General features: G+C 41.3%; 4 protein-coding genes across 4 annotated transcripts; 1 reads left to right on the top strand and 3 right to left on the bottom strand.

Annotated features, from left to right (window-relative positions):
- Positions 1–365: 365 nt before the first annotated feature.
- LOC115671016 (cation/calcium exchanger 4) lies at positions 366–3,140 on the bottom strand. The gene has a single exon (XM_030592454.2). It carries the CDS (start codon positions 2,598–2,600, stop codon positions 639–641), a length of 1,962 nt encoding a protein of 653 aa, XP_030448314.1. The 5' UTR covers positions 2,601–3,140; the 3' UTR covers positions 366–638.
- A 2,284-nt stretch (positions 3,141–5,424) lies between these two features.
- Positions 5,425–8,927, bottom strand: LOC115671291 (methylthioribose-1-phosphate isomerase). Its single transcript, XM_030592822.2, has 9 exons — positions 8,682–8,927; positions 8,491–8,546; positions 7,998–8,156; positions 7,675–7,774; positions 7,289–7,431; positions 7,093–7,198; positions 6,060–6,198; positions 5,688–5,956; positions 5,425–5,593 (listed from the first exon to the last, which is right to left on the bottom strand). Exons 1-9 carry the CDS (start codon positions 8,775–8,777, stop codon positions 5,519–5,521), a joined length of 1,143 nt encoding a protein of 380 aa, XP_030448682.1. The 5' UTR covers positions 8,778–8,927; the 3' UTR covers positions 5,425–5,518.
- An 821-nt stretch (positions 8,928–9,748) lies between these two features.
- On the bottom strand, positions 9,749–10,575 carry LOC115671337 (putative invertase inhibitor). Its single transcript, XM_030592882.2, has one exon. It carries the CDS (start codon positions 10,503–10,505, stop codon positions 9,930–9,932), a length of 576 nt encoding a protein of 191 aa, XP_030448742.1. The 5' UTR covers positions 10,506–10,575; the 3' UTR covers positions 9,749–9,929.
- Positions 10,576–12,992: 2,417 nt separating this feature from the next.
- On the top strand, positions 12,993–20,741 carry LOC115671142 (uncharacterized). The gene is made up of 13 exons (XM_030592614.2): positions 12,993–13,489; positions 15,059–15,211; positions 15,305–15,517; positions 15,610–15,699; positions 15,853–15,969; positions 16,057–16,326; positions 17,168–17,324; positions 17,795–17,872; positions 18,102–18,199; positions 18,657–18,827; positions 18,963–19,037; positions 19,263–19,370; positions 20,228–20,741. Exons 1-13 carry the CDS (start codon positions 13,082–13,084, stop codon positions 20,552–20,554), a joined length of 2,265 nt encoding a protein of 754 aa, XP_030448474.1. The 5' UTR covers positions 12,993–13,081; the 3' UTR covers positions 20,555–20,741.
- The last annotated feature ends 6,279 nt before the right edge of the window (positions 20,742–27,020 follow it).

Here is a 27,020-nt window from a genome sequence, read left to right as displayed (position 1 = left end):
TGACAGTCTTCTGTCCAAGATGTGTGGTACCGACCAGAACAAAGAGAGAGGAAATATGCATTACCAGAATGGAAAAGAATGAATTTCATTTAACTGAGCCACATTTCTCACTCTTATGCTGCATGTAGCTTCATCTAGGTCCAACAATGTGCAAATTAGTTTCTCCAATCACAAAAAGCAACCATTCGGATCCAAACATGAAACATATCTATGATCTGATATTTTCTCTGTGTCGTCATTTATTCATTCATTTATTTGCAATTGACAGTTTCTTTGTTCTTCTGAAAATGAGAAATAACAACGCTGGGGTCAGAAGCACAGATAGCAGGTCACAAGCCAATCTCACAAGTACACTATGTCAACCATCGATACAAAAAAGGCATTAGCATTTGGAGATGAACTCTCACAAAGATAATTCGGTACTGTACATCAAATAGATACATTCGCAAGGCCCAGCTTGCAGCTCAACCATTCTGATATAACTTTTTCAGTATGCAACAAGAAAATGAGCTACATCATCCAGGCACCAGGCGCAAAGCAGTGTTTGTGGAGAGAAGGACGCATCCATATTTGAGTACACACTACCCTGACCGGAGTTCCCATGCCTCATGCCTTGACCGTTAGTCAACTAAGACCATTCAATAAACCACACCCATAGATGTGCTTAACCTCAAAACTAGAAAGACCAGATAAATTGACATAAGGCCGATCCCCAACATCTTGTTCGGTCGCATGTCATGTCGGGGCAAGACGAAGAGTGACCAAAGAAGTCCGCTAATCAGAAACCCCATCGTGTAAAATAGACTGCTATCCCGGGGGACTACATATGATGCAGGTCTACTAGACCAGGCTCCATGAAACATTGAAACTCCCAAACCAGCAAGAGTGTTGAACATAGGCCCAGCATAACAACCCGACATAGCAATCTGCACACTATCTCCACCATTCATTGCCAATGCTACATTTGACATCAGATCACCCATCGAGTTTCCCCAGGCCAAAACTGTCAAACCGAGGATAGAAGGATTTATGCCAAAAATAACACCCAGAGCTACCAACAAAGCAACAAGCTCATTTGCGACAATGTAGAACCAGATTATACTCATGAAGAATCCTCCAAAGACCCAAGGAAATAAGAACTTGCTCGGTGGTTGATCCGCTCTGGTGTATACATATGCAAAAACACCAAGTACGCCCCCAACACAAATACCAATAGCATATGCAATTTCTCTGCTCAGATTTCCAACATCGTCTTGGGTGTTCCATAAAAATGCCAAAAGAATAGGCGCTAATGAGGCACTAGCAACGGCATATGTCTTTGACCATCTTTCTTCCTCGACTATAGGGATTGTCAGCCGCCTTGGTAGTGTCAGTGGCATCTCCAGTAGAGAAAATACTTTCAAGCACTTGAAGGATGATTTACCATTGGCTGTTTCATCCTCATTCCAACCCCACAACTGCTTTGGGCTATCCGGATTGACTTTGATAGCCTCATTTGAATAAATTGCAACATTTGAAGCCCACATCCAGTGCGGCAACTTGCTTTGCAGATGAGGTACATCAACATCAGAGTCCGACTCAAGCAGTGAGGCATAAATAGATTCATCTTCCTCACTTCCTTGACAGAAGATACTTCCTCTGACAGGAAGTAAAGGCGTAACAGAATCTAGCTTTAATTTCCTGGCTTGGTTCCTCAGCATCTCATTGGCAGCAACCGTGAACGCATAAAGTCCATATATGGAAACAAATGCAATAGCACCTCCAACACCGACCTCACCAACAATCAAAATTATACCAAGGCAAATCAAAGTGAAGAGGAAGAAGGATATATCTCTGATGAAACACCTCCTATCAATCTGAACCCTCATTTCTGCTACAGAGAAAGAAACAGCCCCCACGACAATACAAGTAACAAAAACAGCACCACCCAACACGCTATTGAGACCCACCGCCCCTGCATCTTTCCCCACAAATGCGGCAATGCTAGCAAACACATCAGGAGCTCCATTACCAAGCGGAAGCAGAGTAACCCCTGCAACCGTCGGTGGCAACTTCATAAGACTAGAAAGCTTCTCCAAACTACAACAGAAGTAATCCGCTGCAGTGTTGCCCAACAGATAAAACAGAGCAGCCAGCCACAATGCCAGCACAGCATACGCCACACCGGTGAATTTCTCGCAATCACAGTAGAAGAATGAAATGTAATGGAAGAACCCACCAGAGTTACACTCGGGATTGGCGATCAGATACTCACACTTGCTCTTATAACCCTTGTGCTCATACAAGCCGGCACACAGTTTAGGATCCTTCACGGTCAAACCGTCACCATCGGACTCGTCGACACTCACAGTACCATTTGACCCGGCAGCATCAACTTCAGCAATCCTCCTGTGTATTACCGTGAACTGATCGACCCGATCAGCAAAACCTCTCGAGCGCCAACTAGGAGGCAGGACCGAAGGCGAATTCCCCACATAGGGACCTCTCAAGAATTCATCTTGCGTATAGAACAGGAATAACAAGACCGCGGCGCAAATCCCATTGAACACCCCGCGGAATTTAGGGTTCCTGGCAAAGCTATATCGCCATGGCTCCACCATACTCCTTCGCCTTTCAGCCCCACCCACCAAAAAAACAGGAAAAATCAACCAAACGGAACAGCCCAAGCTGCGATTTTGCAAACACCCAAAAGTTCCCGAGGACGAAGATCAATCTAGGGTCTCAACCCGCAACCCGCAATCGAAACCCCAGAACACAAGGCACGGTAAGAATCGATTTCGGGTGGAAAAAGAACCGAACAAGGGCGACGAACAGGGACAGCGGGAGAAACTTCCCAAGATCGTGTCGGAGCCTGAAGAGCGAGAGGCACCTGACGAGACAGCGAGAGGGAGAGCAGCTTCTGGGTAGTTTCCCGAGGATTTTGGCTGATTCTTGAGCGCGTCGTCGTCGTCCCTGGTACAGTTGCGCGCCGCGGCGAAGGGACTGATCGGACACGAGAGCGGACGAGGCGAAGCCGGCGACGACCAGGCGGTCGAATGGCTAACGTAGAACCCAAGATTGAATTGTCGTCGCGAGGTGGCTTTAGGTTCGATTCCGAGCTGCTTCCATGGAGTCGCGCCAACCTTGGATTCGTGTATTTTGAGGCTTGCTCCGAGTCTTTGAGGGCCGGTAGGTGAAGAAAGACACGAACTAACCAGCCGTGGTCCGTACGGACCAAGGTGCAATAAATCTAACTGCTAATACCACAAAACCTTATAACAACTTTCATTAAATTTTACCTTCAAATTATTGAATTAAATAATACGTCACAGCTAAATTATAAATATACCAGTTTATAATTTTTTCGTGGTATTAATCCAATTTAACATAAATTAATAAATGGCAAATTTATCAAAAATGTACCGATTTGTGATTTTATTGATCAAAAAATTAGTTTGGGAGTAAATTTGTTACGGGTGTACTAGTTTGGGGTTTAATTAAAGGAAAAAACCCAATTCATTTTCTTTTACCTTTCCTTTATAGTATTTTTGCTTTGGAAAAATCTTTTCTCGTGGAATTAGGACACTTTTCTTAGAACGAGATACGAAAGCGTGAAAAGCCGAGGCTCTTTTCAAAATCAATAACCGCTGATTTTCGTGAACAAGCTCAGCGCATGCACAATTAGTTCCCTTTTCTTTGCGAAAGATAACGAATTGTAATTAGATGGAGAATAAAATATTTGACACTGGTTTCTTTTCTCTAGAAAGCAAAAGTCAAATATATATTTTGCTAAATGAAAAAATTACTTAAATTCAGAAAGAAGAAAATAAGAGAAGTGTTCTAAATCTTCTCACGTATAATAGAAGAATAAAGTTCGTAATTGCACGATAAGAACAATTAAGAAACTTTGCCATAGTGGCTTCTTACTAGAAAGTAGGTAGTAACTTCTTCTTTTATTTTTCTTTGAAAATTCTCCATTTTTTTCTCTTTACGAGGGCTAAATTGGAAAAAAAAAATTGAGACAGTTGATGATTTTGACTAAATATAAAAGGAAAATGACATAAATGGTCAATGAATTTTGATTCAATATATAATGCTGCTCTTAAACTCTAAATTTGTTCAATACGTGATTGAATAACTGTTATGTTGTGCAATCGGCCTGCATTTTGACAAGTTAAAGATTATCTCCATGGAACTTTTATTCTTATTGCAATCACTGTTTTTCGATGTCATTAAATGTTTCTTATTGTCATCACTATTAAAATTTCTCAATTTCCATCAACCGTGCATCTTCTCTATCTTCTCACCTTTCTCAACGTGTAATGGAGGTTATTTTGGTCAACAGGATTGACCTAGTCCGTATTGAAATAGCATTTGATGGTCATTAAAATAGAGAAACTAAGGACCTGTTTGACAACTTACCAAACAGTGAAAATTTCTGTTCTTTTGTTCTCAGAATCAGTTTTGGAACAAAAATCCGTTTGGTAAACTTTTTGTTTCCGGGCACAAATTTGCAAAAAATTGTTTCAAGAATTAGTTTTGGAACATAATCAAAAAGCAAAAAAAATTAGCTTCTTGATTCTGGGAATAAGAATCAGAATTGAAAAAGAGATTATTTTTTTTCTTCTTCTTTCCCGTTCTTTCTGTTCTTCTTCTTCTTCATTTTCCGGCCACCGGCGACACAAGCGAGGGCTGGCGAGGGCATCACGGCCCCCGCCCAAGCCACCAGCGGCGAGGGCGGCCCTCGCTGGCCTTTTCCAGGAATGAAAATTTTGAACCATTACCAAACGCCTTCAAATGCTCAAAATCAGTTCCCGGATACAGAATAAAAAAGAATCATTTTTTAGCATAATCAGTTTCCGGGCACAGAATCGTTACCATGTGCACTCTAAGTGATAGCAACTAAAATCAAGGCTGGAAAGGAGTAATCCCTAAATTTTTAAAATTCGGAGGATCTCAAAGTTCCCAAGGAGGGAGTTAATATGTAGTTTTCCAAAGTCTCGAGGGCTACTGTGCAACAACGTCAAAGTTCACGAGATTTTCAACAATTGACGCTTTTCCTATTTCACGGTAGAATCGGTCAAAAAGGCAGAGTCATAATAAAGGAGCCGTGTCAGCCCAGTCCCTCCCAAGCACAGAATATTATTCGGTAGCCCGACCCACATTAACCCACTTCACACGAGCTGTTAGATCTGTGACCCCCACGTGATTCAACGACTAATGTGACCTGGGAGTCCCGAGATAGAGACAACAAACCGGCGATGACATCCAAGACATACCATTTGTTGGAAATGCCCATCAAATAAAGCAACACACACACATGATACGATCAATTCAAGAACCTCTTCCTCACATTCGGGTGCTTCAACCATTACCTCTTTCTGTCCTAATAATGGCAGCTCCTGCTTATCACTTTCATTCCAGAAAGTCAGACCAGATCACACATAACAAAGCCGCCTCGACAATTTATTCAATTTCTAAGTGACCTTTGAGTTACAGCTAAGACAAAGCACACGACTATCTTGTCACACCCAAACTCTCAGCACTTACCATTTAGCTGAAGTGCAAATGCTTTCATGTCAAAAGCATCACTGCCGTTCTTGGTGACGACACCCTGGTTAAATACATGCATAAACAGGAAGTTAGCAAAATATCCTATGCCAATACCTAATTATACCATCAATTAGCTTGTACTTGAGCGAGGGTACCTTCTCGGTTATGATACCAGCTATAAGATTTGCAGGTGTAACGTCGAAGGCAGGATTCCAGACAGATATTCCAGATGCAGCAACTTGCTCCCCGAGGCCTCCACGTGAGTTCAGCAATTCTTTTGCGGATCGTTCTTCAATAACAATATATTGACCCGAAGAAAGAGACAGATCGACAGAAGTCAGAGGTGCAGCCACATAAAAGGGAATACTATGATGCCTTGCACACAAGGCAAGACTGTAAGTTCCAATCTTGTTCGCAGTATCGCCTGGAAAGAGAAATTAAGTTCATTAACATGCTTCCTAGGAGCAGCTCGAATAGCGATAAATGATAGGAGAGATAATTAATATCAATTAGCTGCTTCAAGCTACCATTTGCAGCCACACGATCTGCTCCAACGATGACCGCATCCACCCTTCCTTCCTTCATTAGTGCTGCTGCCGCAGAGTCTGCAATAAGGGTAGCTGGTATTCTCTCATGTACCAATTCAAAAGCTGTAAGCCGAGAACCCTGGAACAGTTTTCAAAGACAGTTGCTTACACAAACAAAATTAATCACATCTAAACAAAAAATTATAGCCCAATTTTCATCATCACAATCTACTGATAGAATATCAAAGTTCCTAAGGGCAGTATGTAAGCCAGACCCAGCTTTGCGATTGTTTGGAACAACAATGCATTCTTCATCACTACTCAACCAAGAGGCTACCTTCTCCCCCCACCCTGGCATGCCCGAACTCCAGTTTACCACTTTCAAAATATAATGTCCCTTTCATACAGCATACTCGAAGATAACTCCAGCATTGATATTTTCACGTTTCTGATCGTCATTGTCCTACAAGTCCTTTCCTCTACTTTCCTAAAGCAAAAAAAGGTACTAAACAACAGACAAAAGAGGGGGGAAGAAAGGAGTATGGATTTTTCTATCTAATAAGTGAAAATAACAAAATTGATAATTACTAATTCTGAAATATAATCTAGAATTCGAATGTCATTCTTATTCACAGCATCAATTGCAATGTAAAATACCTGCTTGTGTGCATGAGAACAGATTCTTGATGAGCAATTCAAGCTCATAATAAAGTAATTGTAAGTTTTAAAAGTCACAATTTGGATAATTAGTTATTGTCAGGACTGCACGAATCCTCTGTACAGTAAGAAACGGTATTGACGGTCTATTTCTGCCATCATACGTATCATTGAAACTGCAATGGCATATGACCCTACACACTAAGAAGCACAAGCCCTAAACAAACACTAAGCATGGAATAATTTGCTTTATTGCATCGCTAAAGTATTTGAACAACCTACAACCACATCCAACAATCCACCAATCGATGATCACAGATGGCATGCAGAATACGTAAAGAATGCTGATACAAACAATCAAGAGATAAATGTTTACTTGGTTGAATGGGCGTGTTTCTGTGCAATAAGCCCATTCCAAAACCCCTTCAGTATGAAGTGCACGGATTACGCCTAGGGCTGTACCATATCCAGCTGTAGCAAGACTGACAGAGAGAAAGAGAGAGAGATAAGCATGATGCCATGTTACTATGACTGAGGGAAAGAGTGGGACACCTACAACCAACTTAAAGTACCTGCCAGTATTGCAATGGGTCAACACAGAGAGTCCTTTGGTGTTTTTCTGATTTAGCTTAAGGAATGTGGCTCCATAGCTACCAATTGCTTTGTTTGAAGCAACATCCTCTTCTAGCATGACTTCAGCAGCTTCTGTATAAGCCTACGTAACATCGAAAGGAAATTTCTCTAGAAATTAGCGGAAAAAAAAAGAAGAAAATTTCTCACTGATTAATGAGGTCGAGAAAAGAAAAATGGAATATTCTCTTTTTGCACTGAGCAGCATATGATTTGTTTCATAGATATCTTTTATCCTTGATATGCATCACAATAGAAACATGGCTGAAAGATATGCTGAATTAGTGTTTCCTTGATTCATGAAATAAAGCAGAGTGGCAATTATTACCTGAAAAATATTTTTGGCTTCCGAAGCTGTTGCAGCAGCATCAGAGATGACTTCCTTCAGTTTTGTCGCAGCATCAGATAGATTCACGGCAGTTGGCCGACTGAAGAAGCACAAACGGTCAGTTTATCATCAGCCAAAGTTCAACAGTGGCTGTTATGTTTAATGACACTAAAGCAGCTTACCCATGGCTTTTTCGATTCAAATATGGTCACGCATATGCACAATTACTAGAATATATTAACATCTCAAAAGTTTCAATCAAGACTCGCAAATGTATTCTTCGATAAACAGTGACAGGACCTCATCATCCACCACCACAATACCTTGAAACAAGATAATCCAACTTCCCAACGAGGAAAGAGGCCGCATCGGCAGCTGTCCCACTAAAAGCATCGAAACGAGACACTTCCACTGCCAAAGAAAGTGCGGCTGCAATAGCAATAGCCGGCGCTCCACGTACCACCATCTCCTTTATCGCATGCCTAAGTACAAAAGAAAGACAAACTCTTCTCACAAATCCCTTCATTGCCGTTGTCCCACACGATTTACAGGAAATATATCCGGACCAATCTATTAGAAAAAAATTTCACATCCATATAAAATGAAAATACATTGAAACACCATCATGTAGTTCTTATCCACACAGTCTTATTAATCGTCACCCAATGATATACACTAGACCCGAGGTCACTGACAACTTTAAGCAGCAGCATCTTAAAGGACACTGGAGTGAACATGAAATACAGAGCATCTCAAAAGGCGAAAAGCAAGCATCTCGCAATCAATCCAAGTTCAAGATTGGCTAAAGAAAGATACCATCCATCGGCAGCATCTTTTATGTCCAGGTAGACTGTTTCCAGAGGAAGCTTTCTCTGCCAAACGCGGAAGAAACAGTGAGACTAAGCTTTCCCTGCCACTGGCAGTACCAGAAGAAGCAAAGGCCCCGCACAGGGCACGACTCGATAAATCAACGTCGACCCATATCGACCCAGAAGGAAATTAACCACCTGGTCGAGCAACCGGAGGGAACCGCGCTCGTAGCAGATGGATTGCAGAGAAGCGCCCCCGCCGCCACCATTGGAGCAGCCGGAATCGAGCGTCATCTGATCGCCCCCCTCAGTAATCAACGCGAAGACCCTCCGCACGGCGGCGTCGGAGCCGGTGCCGGGAAACTCGGAGAGCGATCACGGATCGTAAAAATCGGAGCTTTGCGTTGAATCCTCGAAGCGTGGAGCCTTCGAGCTAGATACATGAAGGGGTATTTTTTCTTTGGCCAGATACATGAAGGGGGCTAGCAACAGAGTTTTGGGAGGAAGGAGGGTGACGGCTCTCTTTTTGTCGTTTTACGTCCCTTTTGGAGTTTAGTGGGTGTCGTTTCCTATTTGTTTATTCAATTGAGGTCGGAGTGCAAAGTGCGAGGTTTAATCAGCGCATGATCCATGTCGGTCTTCCCTTGATTCGTTTCATATTGGCATTTTTTTTTTATACGAGACGGATAATTCCTGAAATTTGGTCCAATATACAATATAACCCCTGAATTTTAATTTTATTCAATGTGGTCCTTGAATTTTATTCTAGAACTTTTAAATTAGGTACAAATTCAATCTAATCTATGAACTATTCATGGACTAAATTGATTATCATTGAACATTTTCATATATTTCATGGACTAAATTAAATAAATACAAAAAAAAAAATTATTGCACATTAGAGTAAAGTTCAGAGATCACATTAAACAGATTAAAATTCATGGATCACATTGCACGTTAGACTAAAATTCAGGATCATTTATGTCATTACCCTTTATTTGGGCATTGCACTCTTCACCTTATTTTATTTATATAGAAAAGAAGTCATTTTCACGTTAGATGTACATCTGCGCATTGCATTAATTAGCTTCACATATCAATAATGATTATCCATGGATATAAAATTATTCCTTCGTGCTTTAATCACTTTAATTTAGAATGCATTGTAATGTTTAAATCCGTGCTCGCTCCGCATGACATCTTTGCTTGCCGTGAAATAAAAGCATAGAAGAAAATGATTTCCACGCGATTCGATTACTTCAATGTCGCATTTTACTTACTTACCGTCGCTTTCGCATATCATGATAGGATTACTTCGTAAATTACCCGATTCCGCGAGATTAGTAAAATCATTAATTAAACCAAAGGAGGAAGTAAAAGTATGAATCTTTGGCGTCGAAACCCGATTGATGACGAGTAGCTTCAAGAAATTGAGGCTCCCCCAAATTATTCGACCACAACCTTGTTTCGATCCATCGTTACGATCCCGTCTTGACAAAAATCGACGATACAAAGCGCTATCGTACCCAATTGAAGAGTATCACGGTTTTGCTTCGTCAGAGGCGAGACCTTGCCCCTTTCCGAAAATTGGGACTCGCACGTGTCCTCGTAAGTGAGCACCCCACTCAGCCAAGTCTGCACGTCGGCGTAACGCCCCGCCCGGTACGCCGGGATCACATCCTCCATTCTCGAGGACGAGTCCCCGTACATCTCCTTGCAGTCCGACAAGCACCGCCTCGTGTACGGGTCCCACTTCCGCGACATGATCCGTCGGATGTACTCGCCGGTGCTCGCCAGCTGGCCTCGCAGCAGGTCGAACGAGACCAACCCGAGCCCCCGGAGGTCGGCCCCACGGCTCCTCGGGTCCGACTCCAGGGACCTCGCGCAGGAATTGAAGTCCACCTCCGCGCACTTCTTGCAGGTGTCTCGAACGAGGTCGGAGCGAGCCCGTGGCGTGACGAGAAAGAAGGCGAGCAACAGTAGGGACGAGGTCGAGATCGAGACCGAGACTTGGCTAGCCATCCGTCCTTCTTTGGCTTATGGAGATCGAATTGCTTGGTGTGTGGTTATCCGATCCCTCTCACTGGTGAAGTGTTATATAGAAGTCGATTAGAAGGGTCAATTGGTGAAGGGGTGTCTTTACAACGATGCTTGCAAAAACATCATATGGGATTAGATTTCTTCCCAAGAAGGAGAGCCCCCGAAGAAGTAAGCCAGCTTGGGGCCGACGCTATGTATGCTAAAGCCTTAAAGCATTGTATTGTAATTTCGTAAGTGCGTGGGACATGATCCCAAAGGGTATTTCCCACTTTTGGTAATGGACTATACTTTTGTGGGGAAGCAGTAGAATTTTTGGGCTGGCTATATGCGTGTGGAACAATAATCCAGGGAAATTCCTTTATAAATTGAATAAATTACATTAAGATATTTGAGAATTTTTGGGATTAATACTACGAAAAACCTCAATCTGGTACATTTGTGTCAAATTTATCACAAACTAATTTTTTGATTATGAAGATCCCGAACTGATACACCCATGACAAATTTACCCTAAACTAATTTTTTTATCACAAAAAACCATAAACCGGTATACCTGTGACAAATTTACCATAAATTAATTTTTTTACCACAAAAAAACTTCAACCTGATGTACTCGTGATAAATTTACCCTAAATTAATATATCTTTAATAATCTTTTGAAAAACAAGAACTTTCAAATCTTCAATTATCTTTCTCTTTCTACGTATATTTACACAACTATTCGTAGTGTGCTTTTTATGGACGATTTCTTTCCTTTAAATATTTTCTTACAAATTCTCTTTAATCTTTCAAATGTCAATTTTGAACAAACGATATGTGTCGACCTACGGAACTTCTCATTTGGTGGACTAATTTCATAAATCGAAAGCAGTAGAATTCGAATTGCTATAGTTGGAAGTCAATGATCTATGGGTTTGGTGAGGTGTCAAGTCAAAGGGACATCGTAGGGTCATGTAATGAAGAACGTGCCGACCAGTTCGGTCCTATGCGGTAGTTTGGATGCGACTCGCGCCCGCCAGCAGCGTCGTGGATGTCGATTTCATCCCGTCCCGTGGTCCGCCTCGTCAAATGGGTGGGACGAGCTTATGGTCCTTAACGAGCCACGAACATGGCAGAGTTGGATAGGGACCTTCATTGTCCGGAGAAGTCGTTCTCGTGGTTGTATCTATCCCCATGGATAAATTCCAATAACCATCGAAAAGCAAACACATCTGAAAGTTCAAAGAATGATCGTTCGTAACTCCAAGATTTTTCTAATGGATAAAAAGGGCGGGAAAGGACGAGAAGGAGTACTGGCCCACTCTGGAGGTTATCATAATGAAAAACTGCCTGCTACAGAATGTACGGATTGAGTTGTTACGACTTAAAAGTCATGTTCAAGAAATCTTCAAGGTAAATAATGATGGAACTTTGCTCATAGAAAATGACCGTGTAGAGCAAAGTAGGGGTGAGCAAAAGGAATTGCCCGGACCAATCGATTCTAGGAAGTTCCCGAAGGGCATCGGTTCGGTTTCCTATTCCATAAAATGGAATCAGTGAATTATGATCTAGTTCCCGGTTCCATGTGCGAAACCGCCCATCCGGACCACAAAGACGGGACTGATTTTTTTTATTATAAAAAAAACTCTAATTTGTCTCCAATTTAAGACTTCACTCACGCACGCAGACACACATGAGTCGCACGCTCCCATCTCACCCACGCACGTAGACCCCCAATCTTTCACACTTTCGCGCCTCTTTCACAAACCATGATCACTCTCCTTCTTAGGCTCGCTCAACTCTCGGTCACGGCTCTCTCAGTCACTCTCTCGTTCGACTCTCAGACACCACCCTCTCGCTCGAGTCGCATCCCTCTCGCTCAAGCTCGACGCCTCCTTCTCGCGATCTCATCTCGACTCTCACCTCTCTCTCTCTCTCGCTTTCTTTTTGGTCAATTGTGATCGCAATCGCATCTCATCGAGGTGATTATCCATCCTCTATTTTTTTTTTGGCCGTTCTTCGTACATCGTTTTCGATGCTGAGGCTAGATCTCATCTTCGAATTGATCCGTGCCGAGCCCCTCGCCCCGATGGCCATGTTTGCAAACTAAATGCAAAGTCATGGGCTATCTTCCAGCAAGAAATTTGAAAACAGTGCATCAATCGTTCAAAAAGCCAAAATGGGAAAAAGGTGAGTAAAACTCAATAATTGAAGGAACTAAAAGTTTGTGGATTGGTAGCACATAAGCCTTCGATGGATTATGGATTACATGCTTAAAAAAAAAAAAAACAAAGCATGCCATCATTGTCCCGGACGCTAACTGCGTGCGCCTCATCCGCCACCCGTGCGTAACGGTAACATCACCGCGTCCCTTTCTCTCCATTTCCCGACGCCACCGAAACCCGCACACCTCCCTTTCCTCTCGCCGTCCCTTTCACTCCGATCTCCATAAGGTCGCGCACAATCGACGGTCAGATCTCTCTCCATCCCTCCCTCCCTCGCTCTCTCTCCCTCCTTTGCCGTTTGCCGATAGTCGATTCGCGTTCTCTCCGATCCTCTCTCCTCCCCTCCCCTCCCGAATGGCCGACGATTTCGCGAAGGCGGTGGACGACGGCCTCCGGCTCTCCAAGCGCCTCTACTTCGGGAAGGACCGGGCGGTGACCCCGCCCCGGTCGCCGGCGACGATGGAGAAGCCGGCCGCGGCGGCGGCGGCGGCCTTGGCGTTCCTCCCGGCGTCGCCGATGGCCTACGCCGTGATCCCCGACCCGTCGGTCGTGGACAACCCGGACATCCCGAGCTACCAGCCGCACGTGCACGGCAGGTGCGATCCGCCCGCTCTGATACCCCTCCAGATGAACGGGATCGAGGTGGAGGCGGACTGCGAGCTGGACACCGCCTTCGTCCGGGTCAGCGGGTCGTGGAGGTTGCATTGCGTCATGGGCAGCAAGTGCTGCGACTGCCGGGTTGCGATCCCCATGGGCGAGCAGGTGCGTTGATGGCTTAAGTTTGACGTGTTTCATCCGAGGTTGTGCCCGCCTTCGGATTTTCGTTCGATGAACTTCGGTTTAGAACCGAGACGAGTTGTTGGTAGGCTTATCGAAGCTTTTTGCACCTGTAGACCGTGAGTTGGGTCCTGAGTCTGAGTTCCTCCAAAGCCTAATGTCCAGGATTAGAATGTCCAAGATTAGGCTGTGAGGAAAACAGTATATGGATCGGGCCACGAGAGAACAGTATGGCGCCACTCTTAGTTCTTGTTCTTGTATAGTTTGCCTCGTTGACCGGACTAGGGGCGTAGATGGCGGCTTGCTAGTTCTGATTGGTCGAGTTGGTAAGACAGTAGTTACCTAAATCGCTTGTTCTTCTTTATATACACGCGGTCTCCTTTCATCTGTAAACTTTTAGTTGGACTATGAGAGTCGGGTTCTACCTCATTTAATTTCGCATGTGCGGCCTCTGCTTGTCAAATTTCACATGTCATTCCTAATCCGGCTTGCACGTGAGAAAGGTGTTAAAGTGCTCTCCCTCCACCTATTAATTTAAACTTTTTTGTTGGACTTACCGAGCGAGACTTACATTCAATGGTTGGTGTTGCTTGGTGCAATCTTTTAGGGTCATGTGTCATTCCTAATCCAGCTTGCATGTGAAAAGGGTGTTAAAGTGCTCTCCCTCCACCTATAAATTTAAACTTTTGTTGGAATTAGCAAGCGTGACTTACATTTAATGGTTGGTCTTGGTTGGTGCAATCTTTTAGGATCACAGCAGGAGAAATTGTCAAACATCAGGGAAGTGGACATAGTCCCATGAATGAAAATCTGACTATGGTACAACTTGATCACGATACTTAAACCAAAAAATAAATAAATCACTTGGTGACGACACTCAAATAGAAGAAACATTGTGGTGATGCTAATGATGATGTTTGTCTTCGGTTGGACAAATATGAGCATGATAGTGTGAAGATGCTGTTGGCTAATGTGTCTGAAAGCTGGAAATAGATAATTGTTGCTTTTACTGTGAGTCATACCATATTTATGTGCTTCTGAGAATGGTTGTCTTCACTTCAATGAGGAAACATATTTTTGAAGTGGTAGAGAATAAGAAGTGCAGGAGTGTGAGTTTCTTTTGCAGCTGTAGATTGTGCTATGCTATGTTAACATATTTAAAGTGCAATATGAAACTTTATCAGACCATTTTCAGTGAAAGATTGCTGTTTGCCAAAGTTCAGTTGATGTCAGGATACCTAAAATGTCAACATGATTACCAATGGCCATACAATGGGAAAATGGGAGAAAATGCTTGGAGGACCACATCTTTGTCATGATTTTTTTTTTGACTTTCTTATAGTAATTTGACCTTTTGAATCCAAAGCATAGGAATGATTGATATAGAACCTAATTATTCCTGAATTTTTGTTTCTCTTCAATATGTAATAAACAACGTATGATTGGAGAATTAATTCAGTGTAATTTTATTCAGTAATCAGATTGAGTGCATTGTGTCTATCACATCCCACTTGCACATTATCTCTTCTCAGGCAAATACTATTTGGCTAACAGGGATCGGTTTTAGGTCTTGAGGTAAAAGTTTCTAAAAGATCATATGTCACACAACTTGTTGCTGTGGAAGACAAGAAAGATATAGACAAAGCAGCCAGAGCCGAAGATGGTGGCTACCTTAAACCCCATATATTTACCTTGAGAATACCAAAGGTAAAAAAACTATGGACCTCTTACTTCTTCTGTGGAGTTACATACTCTGCGTATATTATTTATCCTAGGTATCTATAAGTTGTTTGCTTTCAGGTTGATGGGGGTTCAAACATATCAATCAAGGTTTGTTGGTCCCAGAAATTATCATATTGTAATGGTCAGTTCTCCTTGAGCGTGCCATTTACTTTCCCCGAGTATGTTACTCCTGCTGGGAAGAAAATCTCGAAGAAAGAAAAGATACAGGTGAATGTGGACTCTGGCACTGGAAGTGAAGTTTTGTGTAAAATGACCAGCCATCCATTGAAGGTACCATGATCGAGTATTGTATGATTTTGTCTCATTTAACAGGAGAAAAGAGTATATGATCCTTTTTACTTTATTTTTTTTTTAATTTTCAGGAAGTGAGACGTCATGTGGGGAAGTTGGCTTTCCTGTATGAGTCAGAAGTTCTCACGTGGTCAAAGGCTGACCTGAATTTCTCATACACAGTAAGTCGCAAGATCCTTCTCCCCTCCTTCATTCTCTTCCTTTAGATTGTACAGAAGAAAGTGTTCAGGCACACTGCAGACTTGTAGTCTTCCTTGTGGAAATTATGTTTCATCGACAAAACTTATTTTTCTGATTTTCTTTCTGTCTTATAGGTCTCCCCAGCTACTATGCTTGGGAGTGTGCTCTTGCAGTCTCCATCTATGCATGATTTTGATCAAAGAGAAATGTTCTGTTTATACCTTCTTCCAGGAAACCAACAGAATAGGAAGGTTAGTCTAGTGCTAATTCACTTCTGGCGCCATTCATTTAATATTGTGCTTCCTGCTATAGTTGCCTCATCCTATTCAGTTTGACAGGTGTTCAGAAAGGATGTAGTATTTGTTATTGACATTAGTGGAAGCGTGAGGGGCAAACTACTCGAGGATGCTAAAAATGCCTTATCGACAGCGCTGCACAAGCTTGACCCCAAGGATTCATTTAGTATCCTAGCTTTTAATAGTGAGGTTTTCCAATACTCCACATCCATGGTGTTAGCTACCAGTGAAGCAATTAAAGGGGCCATTGAATGGATCAACAATAACTTTATTGCTGGCGGTGGTACCGACATCTTGCAGCCTTTGAATAAAGTACTTTCATCTTCCATATTCTGAGACTACAAAGTGAATATCTTTTCATATTGTAAAGTTATGCAGTACGCAATGCCCTGTAAGAAACAAAATATGATGACCTTTCCTGCGGTTGCTATGATATGTAGTGGCCCAATTAAGCTAGATGAGGCTTTTGGCATTTTATCAAAATGAAGGAAAGTGCCACACTGAATTCTAGTGCTGCATCATAATAAATATGAGATAAGCTGCCAACATACAGAGTGCTGCCCTTGGTTTATGAACAACTTTTATTGGAGTGAATTGTGTTCTGCTTTTATTTTGTATTCCTTTTCTCTCTTTTCGATGGGGTGCATGCCGTTTATGTTTTAGAAGACCAAGTACGGTCTGTATTAATCCAGCCATGATTTCATCTCATGAATATGTATTTGTTTTTTCCTTCAACCATTTCATGGAGATAATAGATACTCCCAGAGAGTCATGATTTCATCTCATGAATTTGTATTTTTTTTCTTCAACGATATCTCGGGGAAAATAGATACTCTCAGAGTCCCAACTTTTAGTTTTAAGGTAAAATAATCACATCATGGATGACATGCATGTGTAGTTTTGTCAACGATTGATGTGCTATCTCTTTTTACCATTTATGGTGTGCACTTTATTTGCTATCATCTGAATCAATGAGATTAAATTTGTCTCTTTTATTTTCACATCGTTGCACACCCTTCCCGTGATAAGGGAATGAACGGCAAATGTTTACATCATACCTGATTCTCACAGATAGTACGCTTGGTCCTCCGTGTAATTTGTAATTGCTTACCTATAGATGCTTCTCAGTCTTGCTAATCTCTACTTCTTTCAGGCTCTGGACATCCTATCAGACTGTCAAGGTTCGATTCCTACCATCTTCCTTGTTACAGATGGAACTGTTGAAGATGAGAAACACATTTGTGATGCAATGAAAAGTCGAATAAAGAAAGGAGGATCATTATGTCCACGCATCTTTACTTTTGGTATAGGTAATGGTTCGTTATATTCTCTGTGTCTGGCAGTACAATCTTGTGCACTACTTTCTGGGCAATGACATTCTCAACTCCTGATATGTCACTGAGAATAGTTAAATTTCAGCTTCATTGGTTTTTCTATTGCGAAAAGTTAAGTGTGTTAACCACCGCCCGCAGCGGCTGCGTTGGCTTGCGCTGGCTTGCGCTCTTGTCCCCCCACGAAGGGATCGGAGTTCGAACCCCGGCGTAGTCGTTAGGGATTCTTAAGTGTGGCGCCGTGGTGGTGGGTCCTGCGCTAGCGTCACCCCAGGTTTACCCGTCCGGCTGTCGGCCGGGGGGGGGGGGTTTCCTGGGTTATAAAAAAAAAACAAAAAAAAAAAAAGTTAAGTGTGTTGAATGTGTTTTCAATGGACTTTGATCTGTTGTGGATAATCTATTTTGTGTCTGTCTCTCACTATGGACTTAAATTTCTGTGGTAATTTCAGGTACATTCTGTAATCACCATTTCCTACGGATGCTTGCAATCATTGGCAGAGGACAGTACGATGCTGCGTATGATGTAGGTCAGGCAAATAAAACTATCTGGCTGCTCACGAGCATACTTTAGTTGTTTCAGCAGTGCATTCAAATGATACTTAGTATAGAATTTCTACCTAATGGCTAGTGATGAGGACCATAGAACTGCTGCTTTTTTTTTTTTTGAAAAGTAGGATCATAGATCTAAGAGTAGAAAAGATATTTGCTGATTTAATTGATCTGATGGTTTTCCAAATTATTAATTTGTGCTTCCAGGTTCAGTTGAGCTTCGGATGGAGAGCTTGTTTTCCAGAGTGGCATCAATTGTCCTTGTGGATATAGTAATTGATCCGCTAGATGATCTTGAAGTTGAGGTACATTTGCATGAACATTGATGAATCATTGAATTGCTCAGAAACCTTAGGAACAATGAGCATGCCCTTTACTCTGCTCTCTGCAGATGATACAGTGAGATCTTTTTTTTTCTCAATTCATGGGAAACAGATGTACAATGAGCTGACCACTAAGTTTTGTACATTCTCTCTGTTTTTTTTTTTTTTTTTCGGTTGCATTGAACGTATTTCTAAAATTGATTATTTCATAGCATGACTTTCCTCAATCAACCTGAAAAGTAAAATGAAAACAGGAAATAGGTTTCTGGATAAAAGGGAGTTGTAGTATCTTTGTCCTTTCTCCTTTCTCCTTTCTCCGTTTAATGATGATCGTAGTTGGTCTTTTTCTTTTCTGCGAGAATCATAGATACCTTTGCCTGTTTTAAGACCACATTGCCGAAATAGTGACCTCTTTCCTATTTACTATATGTTTTTGTAGATGTGTCCTTCCCGACTACCAGACTTATCACATGCATCCCCATTGACTGTTTTCGGGAGATATTATGGAAACTTTCCTGACCATCTTCAAGTAAAGGGTATCTCAGCAGATTGGAGCACTCATGTGATAGACTTAAAGATTCGTGAGGCAAAGGACATATTACTTGACAGGGTACGTATCGCACTTCTCTCTCTGTTTCAGTTTTGTAACTTCAGTTAATTCTGTGCCTGGAATATTGTAGGGGCAAATCTGGCTGGATTTTTGTATGTCAATTCAAATCCTTATTGACCCTTTTCTCTGCATCAGGTATTTGCAAAGCAACAGATTGATCATTTCACAGCTCAGGCATGGTTCTCGGAAGACAAACAGCTTGAGGAGAAGGTACGGCTTTATCTCCACCTATTAATCATTTAAGCTACGTGTTGGTTTATAACTGGACTGGAGAATAGTATTTGACTTTAGATTTCCCAGATTTGATGATATTTACCATTTACCCCAGTGAAGAGGAAATTTGCCTTTTCCATTTGGAGCACGGCGATGCCCTCAATGCCTCAGCTTCCACCATTTCTTTCTTCTATTTTTAGTAATTGCTGCTTACTTGTACAGGTTGCAAAACTGAGCATACAGAGTGGTATTGCTTCAGAATTCACTCGTATGATCTTGACAGAGGCTGATGAGGCAACAAAAGCTACGGAACCAGCTGGTTCAGATAAGGTACCCATCTGCCTCTTGTCATTACAAAGCTGTTGCTGTCTTAACTTAATCTCAAGGGAGTTGGACGTTGCTTGGGCTTATTTATGCGGGCTACGATGTGGCTCTTGTACAGCCCTTCAGACTTTCCTGTCTAATTACACAATTTTTTGCATTTATCAGTAAAGTTAATCGTGCTTGTCTTCTGACTGAAGCACATTAAAGCATTTCAGATATGCCTGTGCCTGGGACATTTGGCCACTTTAATGGTAAATATCAAGCAAAAATATCCATACCTAGGAAGGCACAGTTTCCAAAAAGTAACCTGACCAGCCGGTCCTAACGAGAACAAGGCTTAGTTCTAGCCATCTATTCGTTCAACTTTTAGTAATTTAATCTCAGTTGGACCTGTGTTGACCTCAGTTGGGCTGATGACCGGTTCAACTGGGCAACTTAGACCATTTGGATTTGACTGACATGATATTATGGATGTGGAGAGTGTGAGACTTGAACCTTTTAGATGTTGGATATTACTCTTATTTATGGAGTTGATGTCTCTATTATTGTGGTAATCAGTTGCTACAAAAACAAAACCAAGATTTCAAAATATGACACATGGTAAGGAAATCTCATGAGGAAAGAACAAAGTGAATCTCTGGCAATCTATACTTTTCCTGTAGTGATTCCAGCAGCTTCAGGTGCATATAAAAACTTTTTAGTTTTATATATCTCATCCTAATTTACATGGACATTGTCACTATTTTAATCCCATTTTGGTTATAAAAGAAATTGGCTGAAGTCGGCGGTCTTTCATCACTGCTTCTTTTGTTAGTGACTGCATTTAGAATCAATGAAATTAACTATAAGACTGCTGAAAACAGGCACAGAGGAAGATGCCCGACCCCAAAGTCCATAAGCAAATAATGCTAAGAAACCTTTGCATCGGCTTCGGCAACTTGACTGCAACTGTCGAGAACGTCCCTCCGGGAGCCGAACAAGCGAAATTGCCCGAAGCTGCAGAAATCCTAGTGAAGGCAGCGTCAAACTGTTGCGGGACGATGTGCAAACACTGCTGTTGCATGTGCTGCATCCAGTGCTGCTCGCGGCTAAACGACCATTTCGTGGAAGTGACGATTCAGCTATGTACCGCTTTAGCTTGTTTTGGCTGCCTCGAGTGCTGCTCGATATGCTGTTCGGGAAACGATTGATGAAGGAAAATCTCAATACCCCATCTGTACCTCAGAGTGTCGATTGTGAAATGTTATTTGTTTATTTTTAGGTTTACACCTAGTGTATGTACCACATGGAGGATACATTTGGTACCGAGGCTAACAGGTGACACTTTTGACTTATTTTGTGTACCATTTAGCAATGTATAGAGGAAGAGATCTTCTTGTTTGCCCTGCTTTGTTTCTCTTTATGTAATCATCTGTCAAGTGTTATAAGCAAAGGTAGAGATCATTGGGAGAGTTTTGAATCTGCTCAATACTTCTTTTTGCTAGATAATACCCAGTGCATATTTTTTTCAGATAATTTTGTCCCTGATGATACACAGAAATAAATAAATAAATAAATAAAAACATAACAGTTCTATTAAATGGTAACAAGAGATCTGTTTGTAACCCCTTATGCAATCCTAGTCAATTTATTACATTTTTTGAAAAATTACCAGCGGTACAATGATGGATTTCAAAACGACACTGGACATTAGAAAAATTTAGTATACTGAACAGTTTCATTAAATCAATGGTAATATAATCGAAACATACTCTTAGGAGATTTAGATACAGGCTTCATCTAATCAACAAATAATCTTGTTTGTTTATAGATTCCCTTCTATTTTTGTCGTAACGACCCTCGTTTTTCTTTTTTCGGGTCGAACGTAACGACCGTTATTTTTTTTTGGACGGAATCGTAACGACCCTTGTCGGATGATATCTTTTCTGTATCATACCACGTGGTCCATACGGATCTTCGTCGATCGAATTTTTTTCCGTCGCTATTATCCATCAGATTAAAAGTGGTCCTTGCACGCAAAAAAGATCTTCGCTTTACATAGGGCCGTCTTGTCGCGGACCGGACCTATTGTTCCGGGATCTCTGTCAGTCGGTCAGTCACTATCCAGACGTCATCGGTAATGAACTGAACCTCACGTCACGTCATGTCCCGCCTTAACTTTCATGCGATTACGAACCATCTCAATACGATCCCACTTTTTCTCCTTTTATATTACCACACGTCTCGTTATTATAGCTGTGGAATCCCGGTACCAAATGTTCCCACCCTATGACTCGATGGCTAGTGGCGCCAATTTTTAAAAAATCAGGGATGAGTACTACCTTCAAACAAACCAATATGGGAGATAATACTTTCGTAATAACAATATTATCAAAGGTACCAACGATGGAGAAGGGCTTGAGACAAGTAGAATTAAACTAAATTATAATAATGCCAAATAATTATAATAATAATAACAATAATAAAGTAGAATGCTCTAACCAAAGCCTGACTTAGCTAAGACTTGGAATTGGGGAAAAGTATACGTCGATCTCTTCTTCTTTTTCCTTTGTTAATTAGTTCCTTTTTCATTTTTCCATTTCAAGAGGAACATGGGAGGTTTTCCACTTTGGGGAAGGTCGCGTGGAGGGTTCACATTTTTCGGTGCAGACAATACCTTGACAATCGAAGGCAGACGCATGTGGTTCTGTCCTGCAACTAGGACAAAAACAAAAGAATTTTTCATTGGAGGGTTCGTCAGTTGTACGCGTTCCTTTTGTCTGGTGTTATATGTTGATAAATGACTTGGAATTTTCCTCGTATTGGAGTGTGCTCTTTGCTTTTCTTGAGTGGGGGAGACCCTCTTCCCCTTTGCACTCCATCCCACTCGCATCTCTCAATGAAATCCAGCTCGAGAATTTCCAGGAATAATAGTGAAAATTCTGTCCATCGAAATGCGTGAAGTAGAGTCTCTTCTATTTTTTTTTTTTTTTTTTTTTTTTTTTTTTCCTTTTTGGCATAGTTTCCCAACAACCCTTTGAGGTTATTGACAAGAATGCTGGAAATTTTTTATGATGAGAAGCACACTTTTACAACTCAAGTTGCTGTCGTATTTTTGACGTTTCATGGTTTTCGCGGCTTCTCGTTGTCAACATGGGTAGGCCATGTGATTTTAGTTTTAGCTACTGATACTGCACGCGTGATATCTAAATTTGAGACCGGTCATTCTTATTGATTGTAAATCTTTTTTTATCTGATTTCAAGTTGAATTTTTAGTTATAAATTTAGGGTAACATTATTGTGGTTTGCATCAATTTTAGTTTCTGTTACAATGACAATCTTTCTTTCGATTTTTTTTTTTGGTTTTGGTAAAGTTTTGTGAAGTGTTAGTCCTCAACATTGCATCTATTTAGAGATGCTTTTCTATTTGATATTTTAGATTTTTAAAATCCGGCAGCTCAAACCTTTGGAGCTATACATACCCACCGGTGGGTGGCTGCGTCGGTTTGACTCCTCTTCCTCATCGCAGAGGTGAGGGGTTCAAATCTCCGGTCGCTAGCGCCTTAAGTGGGGGGGCCCTGGTGGTGGTGTCCTGGGCTAGCTCCCCCCGAGGTATAGTCGCTGTTGGTTCTATCCGGCTGTCGGCCGGTGGGGCCGTACGGGTGGATCCTCGGTCATCAAAAAAAAAAAAAACCTTTAGAGCTATACAGATTTTGATATTTAAAATTTACTTATCATTTTTCTCTCCTTCATTTCCTTTTTCGATTTTTAGAATGAAAGTAAACAGTGGAAAAGAGTACTTTTTGAAGTGATGCTCTAGTGCTGCAATTATGGGATATTTACCGGTCACCTTGAAAATACTAAAACATCCATTTGAAATTGTAATTGTCGAGCAACAATTGTATGAAGCACCCACCTGGACACCATTTTGAGATTGTGCTTCATATAGTTGTAGGTGTATTATTGTTGTAACGCGTTCACACTTATTTAATAATCACGGAGAATCTGCGTCATCCTAACTCGCGTAAATTGTGGGAGATAAACGTCACGGGGCGACAGGGGGGCCCCACCCCTCATCGGGTGAGTCCAGAATGTTGCAAGGATTCGAATTCGGCACTTTTGCAAGTGGGATTAAAGCATCACCGCAAATTGCAGGACACACCCCATCGTAATACTAACTCGTACATTTGATAGCACATCTTTTTGCATCAGTGAAGTGAAGTGAAGTGAAGTAAATTCCTAAAAGCTGTCAAAAGGCAGTTTAGTTATGATGTGATTATCGAGCACATTGCAACAACCGTAGCGTCGTATTCAAGCTCTATAGCTAATACGGGGCAATCGTAAACACCTTTCTGTATCTATCTTCCAACTCTATACTCTATACATGCATCATACCCTTCTCTACCATCGTAGCTAGCCCTAGTCTCTTGACATATTCACCTGGCCAAACAAAGGAGATCCTCCCTCAACTCAATAGTCAAACTACTCATTTTCAAAACAGGATCCAACGCAAACCGATCTCAGACTATTGTTATTCATGGAAGGGATATCGAGTCCCCTTGCAGTATTTATGGAAACCATGGATGCGCATCTTCCAGAAATAGCTATTGCAAAAACGAAAATAGACTATAGGTTACTATTTCTTACTAGGTAGGAAACCCTAGATCCTTGAGCCGTGCTTTGCTCAAGAAATCTTGGACCACCCTTGAGTTAATATGCACCAAACAATAGAGAAAGAAATTCGACTTTGGACCACCACTTTTACTGCATAGTCCTTAGTGCAGTACCCACAGCTTTGGCAGGACCGAAACAACATCGGACCAGTCCTAGGTGCACCTTGAAGTTCATGAAATAATCTGGCAACGTAAACCTTCTGTGCCTAACTGAACCTAAAGGTATACTTTCAAGAGATTTCTCATGCTTGCTATGTGATTGGAAGCTCATTTCCCAATTTTTAAGGCACTGTAGTGAGGACTTGTTCAGTTACTTTAAACTTCGAAATCCTGACTAACAATACGGATTCATTTCCAAAAGGGGAGATATCTCTCCCTAACCGGGCCTTTGTCGAGCAATTCATTTACATCTCGAGTCCCTCGTCGAATGCGAAAGAGCTAGAAATAGAGATTATGAAGTGATGCGTGCACCCAGAAAAGGTTCATCGCTCGGAATCATTCTTCTAAGAGCTCAACTTATGAATAATCTTGACGTTTGTGGTGTGAAAGTCGCGGGGCATCTACGGTGTTTTGCACACACCAAGTTGTTACTCAATCACCCATATCACACGTGTGAGTCACAATGTCTTTGCTCTAAGGACGACACCGTTGACATAGTTGGTTCGCGAAAATATAAAATCTCATGGAAAGGAGGAGAAGGTAATGATGTGATTACACAAATGCAACACAACTTTATATGAAACGCTCCTACCAAGGATTAGGCTTGCGTGAACGAGGAAATGAAATAATCTCGCCTTCTTTCACTTTAGTCCCAAAGACAAATTACATTACGAGAATTAGGAAGATAATTTTAGTTTATTATAGTAATGCTAGATATATTAAATATGGTCTATGTTAGTACATTAGGTGATGTCATATACTGTAAATTCAAACACTAGACTATTAATACATCATTTAGTGTGTTAATTTAGTAAATCAATTTCATTTTTTCTCTTTTAATCAGTTTCATTTTTCTAATGTCATTATTATTACCACGGGTTTTTTCTTCTTCTTTTTTTTTTTTGCTGCAAGCAGTTAAAGCTATTTTAGTCCAATCGAACAGAGGAAATAAGCTGGCGCACAAAAAAAAAGGTGAATTTAGAGAATATTATAACATCTAGATCAATGGAAAAATTAAATATCCGACCGAGCATTTTGAGACACGTGTTGGTCGGACAACATTCGATTAGCCATTACGAAAGCTCTGTCTGTTGACACCTGTCCTAACCCACAAAAACCCTAATTCTCTTTTTTTCTTATTTTCTTTTCTCAAGCTTATTATTTATTTATTATTTATTCATTTTCAAATTTTCGATTTTGGTGGATGCTTATAATGTTTTTTTTTTTTTATGGGGCATGGGTGGACCGCACTCGTGCATGGGCATGGAGCGTAGGTGAACGGACAGCTTCACGTGCCATGGTGGCGTCCCACGAAGAAAGAGAGAAGCATGCCATCTCTTTGATTGGATGGAAGATATATGAGATAATTTAAATTAGTTTGTGAATTAGGCAGAGGGTGATAATCATCACATGTCCATAATTATCCTCTCTTTTTTTTTAATTGAGAAAATTTTATGCTTGGTATTATTTAAAGGGATTATGCACGAAAAGAATAAACGACAATAATATTATAGATCAACGATCGAGATGCATTTGTCGATAAAGTAGGCATAACCCATTTAGGAAGTAATTAAATTTGAGCGTATTTTTATATCTTGAACCGGGAGGATCCTACTAACTGATATGATTAGACCCTAAATGATATACATGACAATTAGATTGAATTAAGCATAACGGAACTAAAATTACAATTTACTCGATGAGTTTTTAGATATATATTGTAGTTGATTAATGTTCGGGTTTTATTTGGGGAGATTAGACCAAGTTTACTCTTCAATCCCCGAATCAAAGACAATGTATCTGAAGTTTCGTCTTACCTTAGCGATAAACCTTAAGTAGATCATGAACGAATCACATATATTATGGTCCTAACATGTGTTTGCTTCGTGCATCAAGAAAAGAATTACGTAGTGTACATCTCGTTGACCATAGTCTTAAGTGTGGACTCCTAGAGATTCTCAAGTATCTGGGAAGATCTCTCGACAAATTTAGGACAATATATCACATTGATCCAGGTAGTCCCTAAGAGATCCAATGACAATCTGACGGAACCAGTGAATATCATCCCAAAACCAGGGGATTTGCAAGAATAATTAATACTTGCTCGTGTTTCCAAGGCATTTGCACCTTACCACTAAGCTATGAATTAACAGATCAGGAATTCGCCAAGATCTTGCGAGTAAATTTGAACACTATCGTCGCGCATCTCATTGTATCTGTATTTTGTCTGGCCATCGAATCAATAGAAAGGAAAAAGCCCCGTTGGGTGTGTTGGGTCCGCGCGCATAACCCGATGGGCGAATCTTTCTCGATCGTTTTGATAACCGTATTCGAATACGCGGGAACTTGTCCAAGTGATCTCGACCTTAATGATCCTCTCGAGAGTTTCCATTTCAAACGCGACTATTGCTCTCTTAATAGTAAGAATTGTTGAGACTTATAGCTACATGGATTGTCTTCGGCGGATGCCGATCACTCGTCGAGAAATTAGACTCGCACAAGAAGATATTGAGTTTTTATATGCATTACATTGTAGTTACTCGGGTATATATATCATGTCATTCGTTTGCCGAATCCTGGGGAAAAAAAAACAAAGACCTGCAAACTTTCAATTTTCAAACGACCCAGAAAGAACTCACAAAATTTTATTCAAAGGGTAAAAATATCCGGGGTCCAATTTTTCGTCCATGCAAGCTGGTGTGGCATGTGACGTGGCTAAAGGCGCTGACGTGTACCAAAGGCACGTCGTTGAGAGCAAAAAACGACGTGGACAAATTAAACTAGGCCACATTGATTCTTCAAAGCGTCGTCCTTTCTGAATCCTCTTAATTGCGACTGATTTGTT

Source organism: Syzygium oleosum, unplaced genomic scaffold (assembly GCF_021117445.2).
Source record: "Syzygium oleosum isolate NSW1041296 unplaced genomic scaffold, Sole_v2.1 Sole_v2.21, whole genome shotgun sequence".
Classification (NCBI taxonomy): domain Eukaryota; kingdom Viridiplantae; phylum Streptophyta; class Magnoliopsida; order Myrtales; family Myrtaceae; genus Syzygium; species Syzygium oleosum.
Note: the sequence above shows the minus strand (reverse complement) of the source record. Positions and strands in the feature narration are given on the sequence as shown.